This window comes from Vipera ursinii, assembly GCF_947247035.1.
Source record: "Vipera ursinii genome assembly, chromosome: 5".
Classification (NCBI taxonomy): Eukaryota; Metazoa; Chordata; class Lepidosauria; order Squamata; family Viperidae; genus Vipera; species Vipera ursinii.
Window position 1 is genome coordinate 6437957 of NC_139518.1, and position 18962 is coordinate 6456918.

Sequence of the window (18962 nt, forward strand, 5' to 3'; positions counted from 1 at the left end):
TTAAAGCTGTTGATGTTGGGAATCACTGCTCTAAAGCATCTGCTTACCTTCTTGGTACCGTACAAAGTCTCCAGTAGCTTCTCCTGGGCAGTTTCAAAGCGCTGATCGAGGCTGGAAGCTGTTTTCTGAATCAGATTCCAAATCATATAATTGTTCAAAACACTAAAAAAAAAGAGAGAACAGGACCAGTTAAATGATCACCCTGGCCTCCCCGACTGTTTATTTTAGAGGGTGTAAAGTTGTGTAAGGACAGGCTAATCCGGAGGCCTGTATTTGAGCTGGGTACCTGGCATCTGTCTGCTTCAAACCCCCTTCGTGTTCCATCCCACACAGACAACTGGTGGCATCTCAAGGCTCCAGTTTTTAAATCAAGTCTGGTCAACACATCGACTGCTTAGTTGGCCCAGAAGCTAAAAACTGCAGGAAGGGAAGAAAACTAAAATGGCGTCCTCTTTTCTTGCTGCTGACTTCAAAACTGAGGACCCATTGGGGAGAAGTCCCAAAGATATATATATATATATTTCAAAAGGCAACTGGAGTTTGAAACATTCAGTTAGAACTGAAGAAGCTTCTTGGACGAGGAGCGAAACGTCTTCAAGAAAAAAACCAACCAAGTCCAGTTGCCTTTCCAAGCAACATGAGAACGCAGGAGTCACCGTGCTAGATCAGGCCTAGGCCCAGCTGGTCAGCATTCGGTCTCAGGATGGCCGACCAAAGGCATCTGAGCTCAGAAAGAGCAGATCAAAGCTGCCCAACTCTCTCCTTGTTGCTCCTCTGCACCTCGTAGTTAGAGGCGGGTAACCGCCTGCAAGCAGTCACTGACGCCCTGAAAACATTCAGCGCAGAACAGTGGAATTGACTGGTGTTGATGTTTGGTGATGGGGTGGTCCATGCATTACTTAAAGGGACTAGCTCTCAGTATTATAGGAACGCGGTGGCCCTCCAGATGCTCAGCTTCTCCCATCATTGGCTATGCTAACTGGCTGAAAGGAGAGCTGTCATTCAGCAGCAGCCAGGCTAGCGTTTCTCAACCCTGGCAACTTTTAAGACGCATGGACTTCAACTCCCAGAATTCCTCAGCCACCCATGGTGTTGAAGTCCACCCACCTTAAAGATGCCAAGCTTGAGCTGCCATTTAGCGATATCTAGACGAGTGTTTTTCAACCCTGGCAACTTTTAAGACGCATGGATTCAACTCCCAGAATTCCTCAGCCACCCATGGTGTTGAAGTCCACCCACCTTAAAGATGCCAAGCTTGAGCTGCCATTTAGCGACATCTATGCCAGTGTTTCTCAACCCTGGCAACTTTTAAGACGCATGGACTTCAACTCCCAGAATTCCTCAGCCACCCATGCTGTTGAAGTCCACCCATCTTAAAGTTGCCAAGCTTGAGCTGCCATTTAGCGACATCTAGACGAGTGTTTTTCAACCCTGGCAACTTTTAAGATGCATAGACTTCAACTCCCAGAATTCCTCAGCCACCCATGGTGTTGAAGTCCACCCACCTTAAAGATGCCAAGCTTGAGCTGCCATTTAGCGACATCTAGACGAGTGTTTCTCAACCCTGGCAACTTTTAAGACGCATGGACTTCAACTCCCAGAATTCCTCAGCCACCCATGGTGTTGAAGTCCACCCACCTTAAAGATGCCAAGCTTGAGCTGCCATTTAGCGACATCTAGACGAGTGTTTTTCAACCCTGGCAACTTTTAAGACGCATGGACTTCAACTCCCAGAATTCCTCAGCCACCCATGGTGTTGAAGTCCACCCACCTTAAAGATGCCAAGCTTGAGCTGCCATTTAGCGACATCTAGACCAGTGTTTCTCAACCCTGGCAACTTTTAAGACGCATGGACTTCAACTCCCAGAATTCCTCAGCCACCCATGGTGTTGAAGTCCACCCACCTTAAAGATGCCAAGCTTGAGCTGCCATTTAGCGACATCTAGACCAGTGTTTCTCAACCCTGGCAACTTTTAAGACGCATGGACTTCAACTCCCAGAATTCCTCAGCCACCCATGGTGTTGAAGTCCACCCACCTTAAAGATGCCAAGCTTGAGAAATATTGGACTAAACAACCCCCAGGTTCTCCATCTTTGTGCCATGCATGCCAGAACACTTCCTTTCCAATGTGCAAAGATGGGACTCCATCCAGAATTGCAGGAAGCTTGGAATGCGCATTATCCTGGTCATCACTGGATGGATGTAATGTCTCTCAGGTACCTTTTGTCAGTGTTATTGATGAGTTGTGACACCTGCTCCAAATATTCCCTCCCGTAGACCACCACCGGCTCAGCCTCTGTTAGTTCTAGTGGTGCAAGAAAGTATGAGATGAAGTCCAGCCACTCAACAGCAGGCGCAAGAACCTGGGGGAAAGACACGAAGAGATTCACCGCTTAATAAATCCATTTTCTCTCTCTCCTCTTCTCTCTCTCTTCTCTCTCCCTCCTTTTTCCTTTCTCTCTCTCTCTCTGTTCTGCTCTTTCCCCTCTCTTCTATCTTCTCTTTCTTCTTTCTCCTCTTTTTTCTCTGTTCTGTTCTCTCCCCTTTTTCTTGTCTTTTCCCTCTTCTGTCCCCTTTTCTCTCTTTCTCTCTCCTCTCTCTGTTCTGTTCTCTCCCCTTTCTTTCTTTCTCTCTCCTCTCCTTTTTTCTCTGTTCTGTTCTTTCTTCTCTTCTGTCTCCTCTCTCCTCTCTTTTCTGTTTTGTTTTATCCCTTCTTTCTTCTTTTCTCTCTTCTTTCTTTCTCTTCTTTCTCCTCTGTTCTCCCATCTTTCTTTCTTCTCTCTTCTTTCTCTTCTATCTCCTCTCTCCCTTCTTCTCTTTTCTCTCTGTCCTGTTCTCCCCCTTTCTCTCTCTTCTGTCTCCTCTCCTTTCTCCTCTTTTCTCTCTGTTTTGTTCTCTCCCCTCTTTCTTTCTCTTTTCTGTCTCCTCTCGTCTTTCTCTTTCTCTTTCTTCTCTCTCCTCTTGCTCCTCTCCCTTCTCTGTTCTCTCCACTCTTTCTTCTCTCTCTCTCTCTCTCTCCCCCCCCTCTCTCTCTCCCCTTTGCACGTGTGACAAAAAGAGAGGACTGATGACAGAATGGTAGCAACACTCCGCAATTTAGAATTCCCACCAACTAAAGGCACACCTTGCCAATAAAGGTCTGTATGGTCAAAGCCAAATATTGATCTATGGCTGTGAGAGTTGGACCACAGAGAAAGCTAAATAATTGATGCTTTTGAATTGTGGCGTTGGAGAAGACTCTTGAAGAATCCCTTGGACTGCAAGGAGATCCAGTCAGTCGATCCTAAAGGAAATCAATCCTGACTCTTTTGGAAGGACAGACACCGACGCCGAAGCTCAAATCCTTTGGCCACCGAGTGAGAAGAGGGGACTCCTTGGAAAAAGACCCTCCCAACGTTGGGAAAGATGGAAGGCAAAAGGAGATGGTTAGACAGTGTCATCGGCGCAATGAACAGGAATTGGGGAAAACTGCCGGAGAACAATGGAGGACAGGGGTGGGGCTGATGTGTTGTGGACCATGGGGTTGAACAAACAACAAAGGCACAAGGGGTTATTCAGAAACGGCTCAAGCTTAAATTGGTAAATCACCTGAACAACTAACTGCAATTAGAACCGGAGATGGTGAAAAAAAATGGATCACCTTTCCCCAAACATGGCACCTTCAGAGAATAGACGGATTCCAACTCCTATTATCCCCAGGCAGCATCTTCTGTCTGAAGATAGATTGGGTTTGGTGGAGGAGCAATTTCCCAATTAATCAATCCCGAGAGCAGCCAGCGGATGAATACAGCCTATTCCATAATTTCCACTCCTGACTAAATACAGATTTTTTCTGGCTTCCACGTTTTATGATGTTCTTTCTTCCCCTGCCATTTGGCTTTATTTAATGGGCATTTTCCTAATTAAGGCTTCCGGAGAACAAAAATAAAACCACTCCACTCGCTCTGGTGCAGCACTGTGATTCACTGGAAGAAAAAGAAAGATATTCAGAGCGGTGGCAAATGAGTTCTGCATACTGTCCGTTTGTTTTAACATTCTCGGCCCGACCATTGTCCCAGCATCAAAGATGAGCTCTGGAGTAGACTGCTTTTATTTTAATTTTCTCTTGTTCCCGTCCCGGTTAACAGCTCTGTCTTCATGCAAAGATATATTTTTTCCTCCTTTCCCCCCCCTACCCTTTTTTTTCCCTCCAAGGAGTCAATCTGGCCCCACCCATATAAGCCAAACTGCACTTTTCAGGCTGAAGCATCACTGCTACTCAATACATAGGATTTTACTTGTCTCCCAGTTACCATGGTGGCAGGTTGCTTGGCAACCCGCAAGTGAGGGGAAAAAAGCTGCTCACTCCTTGCAACTGCCAGGCTGAAAGCAAAGAGGCAAACAGGCGTGATGGAAACCAGACCAATCGGGACAGGAGAAATTATGGGAACCGTTTACTGGCAACAGTGCAGCAGTGTCCAAGTGATGCGAAATAAAACAGTAAACAAACAAAAAAAACTGGTTAGGTGGATTGGCACGGCGCCTTGGTTACCGAATTAACCTAATTTTCTGGATCTACAAAATAAATGTAGACCTCTAAAGTAAGCCAGGGAGTCGGATCTCTCCATGTGATGCTCTGGAAAACGTAACCGAGGGTAGAAGGTTGTGTGAATATACAAAACCGGTCTTCCAGTGACCTAGTTATGCGTGTAGTGTATAACTATACGGAGTGGGGCGTGGAAGATGCATGGAGGCGTGGGTGGGTGGAGGATAATGGAGGCCGAATCTACTGCTGTCTGATCTGATTTAGCTCAGAACATAAGTCGTATGGATTAAAATGTATTAAAACGATGCGAATGGCTTTATGATCTCATTTTTCAAGTTGCAGCTGAAAGGTCGAAGGAAGAATTTGTGTTCTCCAGAAAGGAAGTTTTACTATACACTTTTGAGTACCAATTTCACCACTGTTTGGGAGGGGTCTGCTTGGTCCACACACCCCCATGTTTGATTTTTCTCTCTCTCTCTCTTCTATCTATCTATCTATCTATCTATCTATCTATCTATCTATCTATCTATCTATCTATCTATCTATCTATCATCTCCCTCTTTTCTAAGTATCTGTCTGTCTATCTATATCTATCTATCATCTCCCTCTTTCTCTCTCTTCTAAGTGTCTGTCTGTCTGTCTGTCTATCTATCATCTCCCTCTTTCTCTTCTAAGTGTCTGTCTGTCTGTCTATATCTATCGCTATCATCTCTCATCTCTCTTATCTATCTCTATCTATCTATCTATCTATCTATCTATCTATCTATCTATCTATCTATCATCTATCATCTCCCTCTTTCTCTCTCTTCTGTGTCTGTCTGTCTCTCTCTCTCTTTCTCTCTCTCTCTCTATCTTACTTCTTAACCAGACATCTCCCTCAGACAGGGAGACACTGGTGGGTGGTATACAATTTAATCAAGAAAATTAACAATTAAAAACAGAATAATTTAGCAGATACATCTCATCCGCTAAATATTTCAAGGAAGGAGCCCTGCCATAAGATACTGTGTTTATCGACAGAAAAGAATTTTTGTAACTCAGGGTTGAACTGTGGGTTTCTCTGTGCCCTCTGAGCTTGGTCATTTTCTTGCAGATGTTTTATTACCCCAACTAGGTAACATCATCAGTGCTTGGTGGAGCATTGCCCCCAAGCTCCGAAAGCACCAAAGACCCCAAGTATCCAGTTTATTTTAAACTGAGCCACCAAGCTCATTGAATGTGTGATTTGGCTGCCAGACTCGTGAATCTGAGATGGGGAGCCATATAAATCACAATGATGTCAGTAGAGTTAGTCCTTGACTTACCACCATTCATTTAGTGACCATTCAAAGTTATCACATCACTGGAAAAATGTGACTTATGACCGTTTTTCACACATACAAACGTTGTAGCATCCTCATGGTCGCGTGATCAAAATTTGGATGCTGGGTAGCTGGTTCGTAGCTATGACGGTTGCCGCGTCCTGGGATCATCTGAGCCCTTTTTGTGAACTTCTGACAGGCAAAGTCAATGGGGAAGCCCGATTAACTTAACCATGTTACTAATTTAGCAACTGCAATAATTCACTTAATGACTGTGGCCAGAAAGAAAATGAGCCAAAACTCACTTAAGAAATGTCTCACTTAGCAACAGAAATTTTGCGCTCAGCTGTGGGCATAACTAGAGGATTAACCTGTAAGTGGTAAGGGACCTCAGAGGTAGCTAATATATCCGCCTGCTTAGTGCAGGATCCCTGAAGTCAGTATCTCTCAAACCTGGCAACGTTAAGAAGTTGAAGTCCCCAGGGCTTAACGTTGTCAGGTTTGAGAGATATTGCATTAAGTCATCCCCAGCAAGGGGCCATCCAGCCCACAGCGCTTAACGGTCTTCCCTCGGTCCAGATCGGAAACGGAGACCTCAGACCTCACCCAGAAAGTGAGCATTGTTTGCGGAGAAACTCAGAAGTCTGGAGTTTGCCTTTGGGATCGCTTTGCAATCCCGTGTTTCGCGCCGCTGCTGAAAGTGTGACCTCAGCAAGGACGTGGGCACAACAATTCTCTTCCTTGGAGAGCGGAATTGCGCTTTAAGGCAGCCCAGCGGCTGATTGGGATTCCGATCAGCAAAGCTGCTGGATTTTTCATTCAGAATGTGTGGCTACATGCACTGAATCCTAATCAGAAGACGGTGCCTGGGTTTACGTAACAAAAGGCCCGTGTTTCCTGGTTTATGAGGTTGCAAAAAACAGGAGTAAGGGGGAGACAGAAATGGGGGGGGGGGTTTACTGAAGGTCCAGGGCAAAGGAATAAGGGGGGGGAGGGATGTCAACGAAAGACACAGAAAATCTGCCATTACGATTTGGGTCTCTTTCTCCCCACCGTCAGCAATTCAATTTTTTTCCCATCTGGGGTCCAGCTGAAGCCCAACTGAATCCAATTCCAAATGTGTCCAGTTTCAGGCCAGTTCTCACCTACAGGTACTCCTCGGCTTACAACAGTCTTTTTTTAGTGACTGTTCAAATGTACAACGGTACTAAAAAGTGACTTACGACCGTTTTTCACACCGAGGACCGTTGCAGCGTCCCCGTGGTCATGTGATCCAAATTTGGACGCTCGGCAAGTGACTCGCATCCTTTTGCAACCTTCTGACAAAGCAAAGTTACTGGGGAAGCCAGATTCGCCTAACCACCATGTTATTAACTGCAGCGAGTTACTTAATAACTAAGGCAAGGAAGGTTGCAAAAAGGGGGTAAAATTCACTTAGGAACTGTCAGAAATTTGGGGCTCAATTGTGGTCATAAGTTGAGGTTACCTGCGCTTGGTTCAACTCACCTTCCTTTCCCTCCCCATTTGTTTCACCACTGGAAGCTCCTTGGATCACATTTTGGCACATTTAAATCCAAGATGGCAATGTATAAAAACTGACTGGCGAGCCTAGCTGAGTGTTTTTGTTGTTGTTGTCGTTTTTTTGCAGGAGATGCTACTTGCAACATTGCCCAGAATTGACGCCTGGGATTCCTCCATACAGCAGCAGCCAATGACAGAAGCTGCTGAACTACAATCCCCAGCAGCCCTAAAAAGCAGGGCTAATAATAATAATGAAGGATCCTGGGAGTTGCCATTCAGCAATATCTAGGGTCCTGTGTGTTGCCTATTGCAGAGGTCCCCAAACCTTGGCAACTTTAAGACTTGTGGACTTCAACTGCCAGAATTCCTCAGCCGCCTGGCTGAGGAATTCTGGGAGTTGAAGCCCACAAGTCTTAAAGTTGCCAAGGTTTGGGGACCCTTGGCCTATTGCATGGCTGGCTGAGGAATTCTGGGAGTTGGCCTATTGCATGGCTGGCTGAGGAATTCTGGGAGTTGAAGCCCACAAGTCTTAAAGTTGCCAAGGTTTGGGGACCCTTGGCCTATTGCATGGCTGGCTGAGGAATTCTGGGAGTTGGCCTATTGCATGGCTGGCTGAGGAATTCTGGGAGTTGAAGCCCACAAGTCTTAAAGTTGCCAAGGTTTGGGGACCCTTGGCCTATTGCATGGCTGGCTGAGGAATTCTGGGAGTTGGCCTATTGCATGGCTGGCTGAGGAATTCTGGGAGTTGAAGCCCACAAGTCTTAAAGTTGCCAAGGTTTGGGGACCCTTGGCCTATTGCATGGCTGGCTGAGGAATTCTGGGAGTTGGCCTATTGCATGGCTGGCTGAGGAATTCTGGGAGTTGAAGTCCACAAGTCTTAAAGTTGCCAAGGTTTGGGGACCCTTGGCCTATTGCATGGCGGGCTGAGGAATTCTGGGAGTTGAAGTCCACAAGTCTTAAAGTTGCCAAGGTTTGGGGACCCTTGGCCTATTGCATGGAGGGCTGAGGAATTCTGGGTGTTGAAGTCCACAAGACTTAAAGTTGCCACATTTGGAAACCCCTGCTTTAGAGAATTAGAGGCCATTTGTCACATGGCTTATGTACCTCCCATAAAACCTGACTCCATGTCCCCAGAGACTGCCCAGGGTAGATGTGAACAGAATGTTCATTTGTTTTTGTGTATTTGGAGTTGGGGAAACGAAGAGGAAAACAGAAACATTTGGGGTGTTTGAAGCATTACGCTTCACAGAACCATTTTCCCCTAAAGCCTACCAATAACAGAATAACAGAGTTGGAAGGGACTTTGGAGGTCTTCTAGTCCAGCCCCCTGCTCAAGCAGGAGACCCTGTACCATTTCAGACAAGTGGATGTCCAATCTCTTCTTAAAAACCTCCAGTGTTGGAGCACCCACAACTTCCAAAAGCAACCCATTCTGCTGATTAATTGCAATAATTGTCCGGAAATTTCTCCTTAGTTCTAGGTTGGTCCTCTCCTTGATTAGCTTCCATCCATTACTTCTTGTTCTGCCTTCATTTGCTCTGGAGAATAGGTTCATCCTGTCTTCTTTGTGGAAGCCACTTAGATATTGGAGCACTGCTATCATGTCGCCCCCTGGTCCTTTTGTTAAAAAAATTAAACTAGACATATCCAATTCTTGCAATGGTTCTTCAGATGTTTTAGCCTCCAGTCCTCCAGACCAGACTGTGGGGTTGTTAATTTAACTGGGTTTTAGATTTACTCTTGGGGCTTGAATTTAATTTAATTGTTTTAATTGTTTTTAATTTTTTGTATTCGTGGTTTTAACTGCCCTGTAAACCGCGGGAATAGGGCGGTATACAAATCCAATAAAATAAATAAATAAATAAATAATCATCATCTTTGTTGCTCTTTTCTGCACTTTCTAGAATCTCTTTTATGTCATGGCAGCCAAATCTGGATGCAATATTCCAAAGGTGGTCTTACCAAGGCGTTATAAAGTGGTGCTAATTAACACTTCACATCCCTCCCAACAGCACCAACTCTTTCTCCATCGCCCAAAAATATAGGACTGAAACTTTCAGTTCTCCGGTGATAATGTATCGTATCACCAACCTGGCCCCTTGTCCTCAGAAAATAATAATAATAGTGAAGCTCTATGACAGGCACGTCAAACTGCCGGCCTGCGGGCCGGATGCATCACGACGAAACCGCACCCTCCCCATTGCCGGCAATGGGGGGAAAAGTCACGATACGTCGCGCAACGTCACGTGACGTCACGAGTTTGACATGCGCGAATATGACTTAAAACCACAATTTCTCCCCTCTTAGGGCACAGCTTTTAAGCCATCAATTTCCCCCCCCCCAGATATATCTCTGATATATGTTTCCTTTCTGTTCCCCACTCCACCAGAAGCCCTTTCTTGCCCTTCTCCAGACAAGACCCACCTGCAAGTCAGCTATGGTCATCTTATGGTAAATCTTCTCATCATCTCGCCGTTCATCTTGGGGGACAGTGATGTTGGCCAACTGAGTCTCCAGGAGCAGCACCTGCCCCATCTGTTCCTCCGCTGAGCTTCTGGCTCCTCCCAACAGCATCGCCAGCTCCACCATGTACTCCAGATATGCAGACAACACCTGCCAAATAGAGGAGCAATTCCGCAACAGTGACCCCGCCCTCTGCTCCTCTTGAGCGTGGGACGAGAGTGGGCTGGAGGGCAGCGGGGTTCATTCAGGAGTTTGGTCAGAAAGGCCCAGTGGGAAATTAAAAATGATGAAAAGGGATATCGAAAAGGGATATGCAAACTCTCACGATATACTCAGAATTCCTTTCCTTTCCTTTCCTTCCTTCCTTCCTTCCTTCCTTCCTTCCTTCCTTCCTTCCTTCCTTCCTTTCTTCTATTTATTCCTCCTTTCCTTTGTTCCTCCCTCCCTCCCTTCTCTCCCTCCCTTCCCTTTTAGCCAAGTTTAAGAAATAGTAGTGGAAATGGGAAATGGATCTATTGTGGTCTAATTTCCAAGAGAATTAGGGCAGTTGCTAAATTCAGTTTACCAGTCCAGTTGTGACTGTAACAGTAAAGAACCAAAGTGGAAGGAAGGGAGGGAGGGGGGAGGGAGGAGAAGAAAGAAAGAAAGAAAGAAAGAAAGAAAGAAAGAAAGAAAGAAAGAAAGAAAGAAAGAAAGAAAGAAAACGGAAGGAAGGAAGGAAGGAAGGAAGGAAGGAAGGAAGGAAGGAAAGAAAGAAAGAAAGAGAAAAGAAAGAAAGAAAGAAAGAAAGAAAGAAAGAAAGAAAGAAAGAAAGAAGAAAGAATAACCTTCTTGTCAACTGCAGAAAGGATGATAGTCAGAGAACATCTGGTCCTTCTGCTTGTGAGCATCCACACAGGAGGCCTAGATGTTCCCTCTCCGCCATCCTCTCTGCAATGAATATCTGCTGCATTTCAAGAGTTGATTCAGCAAAGCAATCAGGAGTTTTGCTCAGCTGGCTGTATTGATTTCATCTGGAATTCTATGCCTTGCCTGCCTTTGTCTCCCCTCACGTTTCCCTTTTCCCATTAAGACTTTTTTTTTAGCTTCCTCGGTTTTATTTCTCACTTAAACCTTCCTCACCTTGCACTATTTTACAGATACTTCTTACGTTTCAAGCCTGCTTTGTGACTCTGGATTTCAGGGAAGGAGACTCAAAATCCATGTCTTTCTCTTTTCCCAGAGCTTGTCCTGGGTAGAATTCCCCAAATGGAGAAATGGGATATAAGTTTGCACCGGAGGTCAAAGATAATGATCACAGAATGCAAGCTAATGAAAAGACTTTTAAAAATCGGTCAAAACAGCAGAAGGAAGCAGAAAGTCAAGCAGAACAGCCATAGGCTAAGAACAACACCATGGCTGTCCAATTAAATTTCCAGGTTATAATGACCTCACGTTTAAAATAAACAATTTGATACCAGGCAAATTAGAACAGAGTACATGATAAACAGAAGAAAACTGGTTTTCAGATTCCATATCCACTTTGCCTCTAAAAATAAAAGCTCTAGCAAAAAAAAAAGCTTGCAAAGATGATCTCAACATTCTCTGATGGAATGTAGTCTGCATTCCCCAAAGGGGGAAAGGCAGCAATATTCAGATGGTTTGTTTGGTAGAAACAAACCATCAATGGCTGCTTCCTAAGAGTTTCCAGAGTGTAAACGTCTATGGAGATTCTCCGTCGTCCAGGCCATGGTTGTCCCGAGGTACTTTTTCACGAAGCAACTGGACTTCCTTCTTTTTCTTTGAAGACATTTCGCTTCTCATCCAAGAAGCTTCTTCAGCTCTGATTGGATGGTGGGGAATGGAAGGATTTATATTCAAAATTCAACAGCCCTCTCTCAATAGAAGGAGAGGGATATGACCTCCAATGTACAACACAGTCCTTCCAGCTGTTCCAAGAAGGCTCCACACCCAAAGCATTTTGGATTAAAATCTGGTGGAATATGCAGAAGATATTTAAGAAAAGGATAAAGTTTTGTCCGCAATTGTTTTTATCGGGTATTATTACTGACACTACTGTTGTGGACATTAAGTTGATGTTGAACTTAATTACGGCAGCAAGACTTTTAGTAGGGCAATATTGGAAGAAGGAAGAATTGCCGACTATAGAGGAATGGACTTTAAAAGTTTCCAACCTGGCGGAAATGGCAAAGATCTCAGCGTATTTGAAAGACCATTCGCAACAACGATATGTCCTGGAGTGGAAAAAATGGATTGATTACATCCAGAATAAATATGGGACTAAAACGTTTCATTTAGCATTTGAATAAGTACCGATGTGATATTTATATTGCTTGTAGTCATTTTATAAGAGCTAAAGTGCGATAGACCTAATAGTTTATTGTTGTTAGCATATGGTAGTTTATGATTGTTTTCTACTTTTATACCTTGTATTTAGCTCTGGGAAGTTGGGGAGGGGGGAAGGGGAGGGGGGAGGGTTGGGTTGGGCTGGGGAGGGGGGGTGGGGGTGGGGAGGGGTTTTGTTAAAGATAAAATGTATTGAAAAACTTTTCAATTTTTTAAAAAAAGAAGGCTCCACACCCATTTGCACTACTCAGGTGACCCTGAGGACACAAATAAACCTCCAAGTGGCCTCGACGACTCTCTGAAAGAATGCAAATGACCAGCAAGGAATATAAATCCTTCCATTCCCCATCAACCAGTCAGAGCTGAAGAAGCTCCTTGGATGAGAAGTGAAACATCTTAAAAAAGGAAAAGCAAGGAAGTCCAGTTGCCTCCTGGAAAAAAAAAGCATCTTTGGGATACCAGACTGCATGTTTAATCACGCAAGTAATTTGGGTTCTTTGGCAAGATTTCTGTCTACAACTGAAGACCAATAAAAGAAACTGCTCCGAAGAACCTCAGCGTCTCTTTCTTGGTTTCTGAAGCTTGGTGAGTATGGTTATTCCCTAACTTACCCCCTTTTATCTGGTGACCGTTCAAAGTTACAACAGCGCTGAAAAAAAGTGGCGTATGGCTCTTTCCCACACTTAGGACTGTTGCAGCATACTTGCGATCAGGTGACCAAAATTCAGATGCCTGGCATGGATTTATGACAGTTGCAGTGTCCCAGGTCATGTGATCGCCTTTTGCGACCTTCTGACAAGCAAAATCAACGGGGAAGCAGGATTCGCTTAACGAAGTGCAGTGACTCGCTTAACAACTACGGCAAGAAAGGTGGTAAAATGGATCAAACCTCAATTGTCTCACTTAGCCATGGAAATTTTGGACTCCGTTGTGCTTGTAAGTTGAGGACTGCTAGTACTGTTGATCATAGTCAAGTATTCCCCGGAAGCCTGAAATGTCACTTTCTACGCATCGAAAGTTTTAATTTCATTGGTTAACAAGCACAGAGCAAGGGCTGCTTAACCTGTCCAGTGAGCAATCAGGAGAAAAAATTAAGTAACCTGATAGGAGCAAAGGATCACTTCTGCTTTTTTTAAAAACTGCAGGCATCTTTATGCAAAAGGTTCATTATTTAAGGCTGTTTATGCTCCCGTCTTGCTCACTGCAGGAACCAGGAGTGTTTTGTCAATGTGTTGCTTTGTAAATCTCTCCTGGAGATGATGCATCCTGCCTAGACAAATGGTTCCTGTTGAAAGAACTAATAATATTAACATTTTAACAAGGTGTGGACAATTTGTGATTTTGCTTGGCTGTGGCTTAGCCTTGACCCAAGTATTGTGGGTTTGCAAACCACAATTTGTCATTTACTGAGCAGAGTGTGTATGCAGCTAGTTGTAGTTTATTTAATCGACCAGGAGTAATCGCATCAAGATTTGAACTGTTGTAGAGATTTAGCCAATATTTGACTGGTATTTTTAACAGGGCAACACAAATAATTTTTTCCAGTCGTTCCAAAGCCTTGCCAAGGAATGAGGACGAAAGTGACTAAAACCTCCAAAATCAAAAGAATGGCTATATAAGTACCTATTTTTTCAAACTTTGGTGCATTCATTGGTCTGTCTAGACCAGGGGTAGGCAACCTCGGCTCTTTTATGACTCATGGACTTCAACTCCCAGAATTCCTGAGCCAGCCAAGCTGGCTTAGGAATTCTGGGAGTTGAAGTCCATGAGTCATAAAAGAGCCGAGGTTGCCTACCCCTGGTCTAGACATTCTAGACCAGCGTTTCTCAACTTGGCCACTTCAGGTGGTGTGAATTTCAACACCCAGAATTCCCCAGCCAGCCATGCTGGTGGAGAATTCTGGGAGTTGAAGTCCATGCCTCTTAAAGTCTGGATGACTCAGAAAAGTATAATAAAAGTTATTACGTGCATGGTAAACTGCAATAAATTCACTGGAAGCATTAACATTTAGTAGATGCACATTAGTCACATTTTTAACACACAGCCCTCACTTAAATCTGCTGATGCGATGCTGCTGTTGGGAAGTGGGTTGGAATTTGACTGGGGATACTATACAGGCAGTCCTTGACTTACAACCACTCATTTAGCGACCGTTTAAAGTTACGGCAGTACTGAATAAGGTCACATGACCGTTTTTCACACTTACAACCATTGCAGCATCCCCGTGGTCACATGACTGAAATTCGGACACTTGGCCACTGGTTCATATTTATGACAGTTGCATTATCCTGGGGTCATTTTTGGGTTTACCTTCTGAGAAGCAAGGTTGGGGAAGTCAGATTCACTTCACAACTGTGTTACTAACTCAGCAACTGCACTTCACTGAGGCAAGAAGGTGGTAAAATGGGACAAACTTCACTTAATAACTATCATGTTTAGCAGCAGAAATTTTGGTACTCCGTTGTGATCGTCAGTGGAGGATTACCTGTACCAGCTCTCCTTACCTTCTTGTTGGCTGTCTTGTTCAAGTAATAATCTCGTGATGGTAGAAATAGGCCAGACTGATCCACCTGCCACAGGTAAAAAGGAATAAGTTCAATCCAGAAGTCAGACTGTCCTTCTACTAACTTGTACCCCTCTATATTACAGGGCTTTTCAACCTTTTCACCCACTGTACCACTTTTAGGATATGGCAACATCCGAGTACCACCAGTCGCCTAGCAAGGTGTCAAAAACTTGATGACCAAAAAAAAAAAAGGAAAAAAGTGATGAAGTACAGGTAGTCCTCGACTTACAACAGTTCGCTTAATGACTGTTTGAAGCTACAATGGCACTGAAAAAAGTGCCCCTCAAGCCACAGCCGAGCAAGACACCTGCCTGTCCGCCTGGCGGTGCTCTTCCTCCTGTCCGAGGTTTTCATGGTTGTGAGCATTTCTGTTGAGGATTGGCAGCGGGGGTGTGTGGGGAGGGGTGTTTGGTTTTTATTCCCCCCCCCAAATCTGCTGGGTGGGTGCAGCAGGTTTTGGTCACTTCACATGACCCTGGGACACTGTGACCGTCAGAAATATGAATCAGTTGCCAAGCATCTGAATGTAAATCACAAGACCCTGGAGATGCTGCAACATTCCAGCTGATCGGCGCTTCTTCTGGGCTCAGCAGAAGTGCCGGTATCAGCGCCAAGCTCCAGCTGGAGCCTGGTGCTGATCCTGGTGCTTCCGCTGATCCCTGACAGCCCTGCAGCTCCAGCCGTCTCTCGCTCAGGCTTGTGCGGTGCTGCCACCAATTCAGCTCATTCCCCTCCCCCGCTACCACTTTTCTAGGATGGTCGCGTACCACCTGCCAGGTGCCCATGTACCCCAGGTGGTACCTGCACAACTGGTTGAAAAGCCCGGGACTATAAAACAGCCAGAAAAAGCATCCTGTACCTAGCTCCCCATAGCTACATAAGAAAAGGGCATTACAAGTAGTCCTTGACTTACAACCATTCATTTAGTGACCATTCCAAGTTATAACAGCACTGGAAAAAGTTCCTTGTGGCTGTTTTTCACACTTACAACCATTGCAGCATCCACATGGTCACATGATCAAAATTTGGATGCTTGGCAACTAGCTCATATAAGTATGAGAGTTGCAGTGTCCCAGGGTCACGTGATCATCTTTTGTGATCTTCTGACAAGCAAAATCAATGGGGAAGCCAGATTCACTTAACAACTGTGGCAATAAAGATTGCAAAAATGGGATAAAATTCACTTAAGAAATGTCTCGCTTTGCAAGATCAATTTGGGGCTCAACTGTGGTCGTACGTCGAGGGCTACCTGTATGGACTTCAAAATAATCTGAGGGCTCCAGAACAATTTCAGAACTCTTGACCTGGTTCTCATTGGGAACCTGTTTCTGAGTTGTAACCTTGGTGCCGGTGGTGAAAATTCATGAATATTCCCTGCGTTATATTTTGCATATAAATGGAAATTGCTTTCCTTCTTTGGATTAAAAATCTAAGGAAGGATGGAAGAGTCTTCCGCCTAGGTTGAGTTCCCAAACTCAGTGAGAACTGAGCCTTTCTGACTTAGCATCCTTAAAATGTGTTGGCACAGCCTTATGTAACAACAATGGCCGTAACTTATAGTCCAGCACATCTTCAAATCCTTACTCCTAATTGAAATTACAGAGCAGGGGGTGTTCAAAATGTGACAATGTTAAGACTTGTGGACTTCAACTCCCAGAATTCCCTAGCCATTCATGCTGGCTGGAAAAGTCTGGGATTTGAAGCCCGCAAGTCTTAACGTTGCCAAGATTGGACCCCACCCCCTGTTACAAAGGTTAAGAACACTATAGTCTACTCACAGTACTGTAAATCTGGTGAGATCAAGCTGAGAGTGATGCGAGCCGTTCCCTCTGTAAATCATGCAGACTTGCTATTGCAACAGGTGGGAAGACAGGGTTACCTGGATGATGTTGCTATTGGAGCTTTTAGAATCAGGTCCCACAAAAACAGTGAAGAATGGAGAAGCACGATATGTTGCAGAGACCAATTTCAAAATGTCCATGAAGTTGGTCTGGTTCCAGGACCCAGTGACATTCCAGCCACCAATCTGAGAAGGCAGCAAGTTTAAATTTCAAAATCATAGAACACTCATGGCTTTTGTTAAAATCCATTTTAATCCATTGCAGCCAGAAGTCATAGGAAAAAAAAATCAAGCCAAGTCAAGTGAAGTCACACACTCTAGAAAGAGTACAGAGAAGAGCAACAAAGATGATTAAGGGACTGGATGATAAAACATAAAGAACGGTTACTGGAATTGGGTATGTCTAGTTTAATGAAGAGAAGGACGAGGGGGGACATGATAGCAGTCTTCCAGTATCTCAGGGGCTGCCCCAAAGAAGAGGGAGTCAAGCTCTTCTCCAAAGCACCAGAAGGCAGGACAAGAAGCAGCGGATGGAAACAACCTAGAACTGAGGAGAAATTTCCTGACAGTGAGAACAATTAATCAGTGGTACAACCTGCCTCCAGAAGGTGTGAATGCTCCAGTACTGGAAGTTTTTAAGAAGAGACTGGATAGCAATTTGTGTGAAATGGCATAGGGTATTCCTGCATGAGCAGAGGGTTGGACTAGATGACCTCCAAGATCACTTCCAACTTTGTTATTCTGTTATTCATGCATAGATACTTGAAACGTTTTCTGTTCGTGTACCAGGAATCCACATTTTATTTGGTATTTATGTTCTCGTGTTTGCTCATATTTTCAAACCCTTTCCTGAATTCTTAAAATGTAAGAACCCAGGCAGGGTCTAGGACAGGGGTAGGCAACCTTGGCTCTTTTATGACTGGTGGACTTCAACTCCCAGAATTCCTGAGCCAGCACGGCTCAGCTTGGAAACCTCTCCCTTTTCCCTCAGGATGGCTGGCTGAGGAATTCTGGGAGTTGAAGTCCACAAGTCATAAATGGGCCAAGTTTAAAGACCCTTGATCCAGACCAGGGGTAGGCAACCTTGGCTCTTTTATGACTCGTGGACTTCAACTCCCAGAATTCCTGAGCCAGCACGGCTCAGCTTGGAAACCTCTCCCTTTTCCCTCAGGATGGCTGGCTGAAGTATTCTGGGAGTTGAAGTCCACAAGTCATAAATGGACCAAGTTTAAAGACCCTTGATCCAGACCAGGGGTAGGCAACCTTGGCTCTTTTATGACTCGTGGACTTCAACTCCCAGAATTCCTGAGCCAGCACGGCTCAGCTTGGAAACCTCTCCCTTTTCCCTCAGGATGGCTGGCTGAAGTATTCTGGGAGTTGAAGTCCACAAGTCATAAATGGACCAAGTTTAAAGACCCTTGATCCAGACCAGGGGTAGGCAACCTTGGCTCTTTTATGACTCGTGGACTTCAACTCCCAGAATTCCTGAGCCGGCACGGCTCAGCTTGGAAACCTCTCCCTTTCCCCTCAGCATGGCTGACTCAGGAATTCTGGGAGTTGAAGTCCATGAACCATAAAAGAGCCAAGGTTGCCTACCCCTGGACTAGGAAATGTTCAGATCCTCAAGACAGCTTAGTTTTATTGATCAAATTTGAAAATAAGAGAAGAAACAGATTTTACTCCATCCTGATAAACTTGAGGGAAAGATTTTAAATCCAATGAGCTAACTTGAGTTAATTGGATTTTTATTGGTGCGATTTATATAATTGAATGAAAGCTTTAATGTAGTTTTGTGTTTTGTGTTCTGGATTTAAAATGAAGGTGTTTTTTTTCTCCCTTTATATATAATATTTGAATAATTTTTAAAGTTTGTAAAATATCCAAAACTAGAAAAAAAGTGTTTTCTCCCTTCGGGGTTAAAAAATTTGAAATAATATAGGAAATTCTTTTAATGTAACTTATGACAGTTTATAAAGATTAATGAATAAACAGAAGCATATACTATTCCCCCTAGCAAGAAGAAGCAGAGATGGTTAAAATGACTCTTGCATCCAAAGAAGGCAATATATTTAATTTTGTTTCTGTTTGGAAATGGCTTAGCAGATTTTGTGCCTGCAAGGGGGGGGGGGGGAAATGAAACTTTGATTTTGTTTTTGCTGATTAGATAGGTTTGTTGCTAAAGAAATGGCTAGTGTATACTGTTGTGTAAAAGTAAAGAGTTGTTGTCTTCTTCTGTGCTAAAGAGTTGGAAGTTGGTGCTTTTTCTTTCATTTTTCCTCTTCACATCATATTTTCTCTCTTTTCCCCCCCTCCCCCCAGTTTTCTGTTTTTTAAATTTCTCTTCGTATTTTATGCTTTGATAAATTAATAATAATGTTTTATAACAAAAAGACAGCTAG

The 18962-nt window shown here is 44.2% G+C and overlaps 1 protein-coding gene across 1 annotated transcript in view; it reads right to left on the reverse strand.

Moving 5' to 3' along the window:
• ECE2 (endothelin converting enzyme 2) overlaps positions 1–18962 on the reverse strand; it is a gene marked incomplete at its 5' end in the record, with an annotated part of 55331 nt that overhangs the window by 21364 nt on the left and 15005 nt on the right. Inside the window, 5 exons of the mRNA XM_083363931.1 lie at positions 48–162; positions 2222–2364; positions 9773–9961; positions 14662–14727; positions 16603–16749. Of these exons, the coding sequence (XP_083220057.1) occupies positions 48–162; positions 2222–2364; positions 9773–9961; positions 14662–14727; positions 16603–16749 (660 nt within the window). The remainder of the gene's footprint in view (positions 1–47; positions 163–2221; positions 2365–9772; positions 9962–14661; positions 14728–16602; positions 16750–18962) is intronic.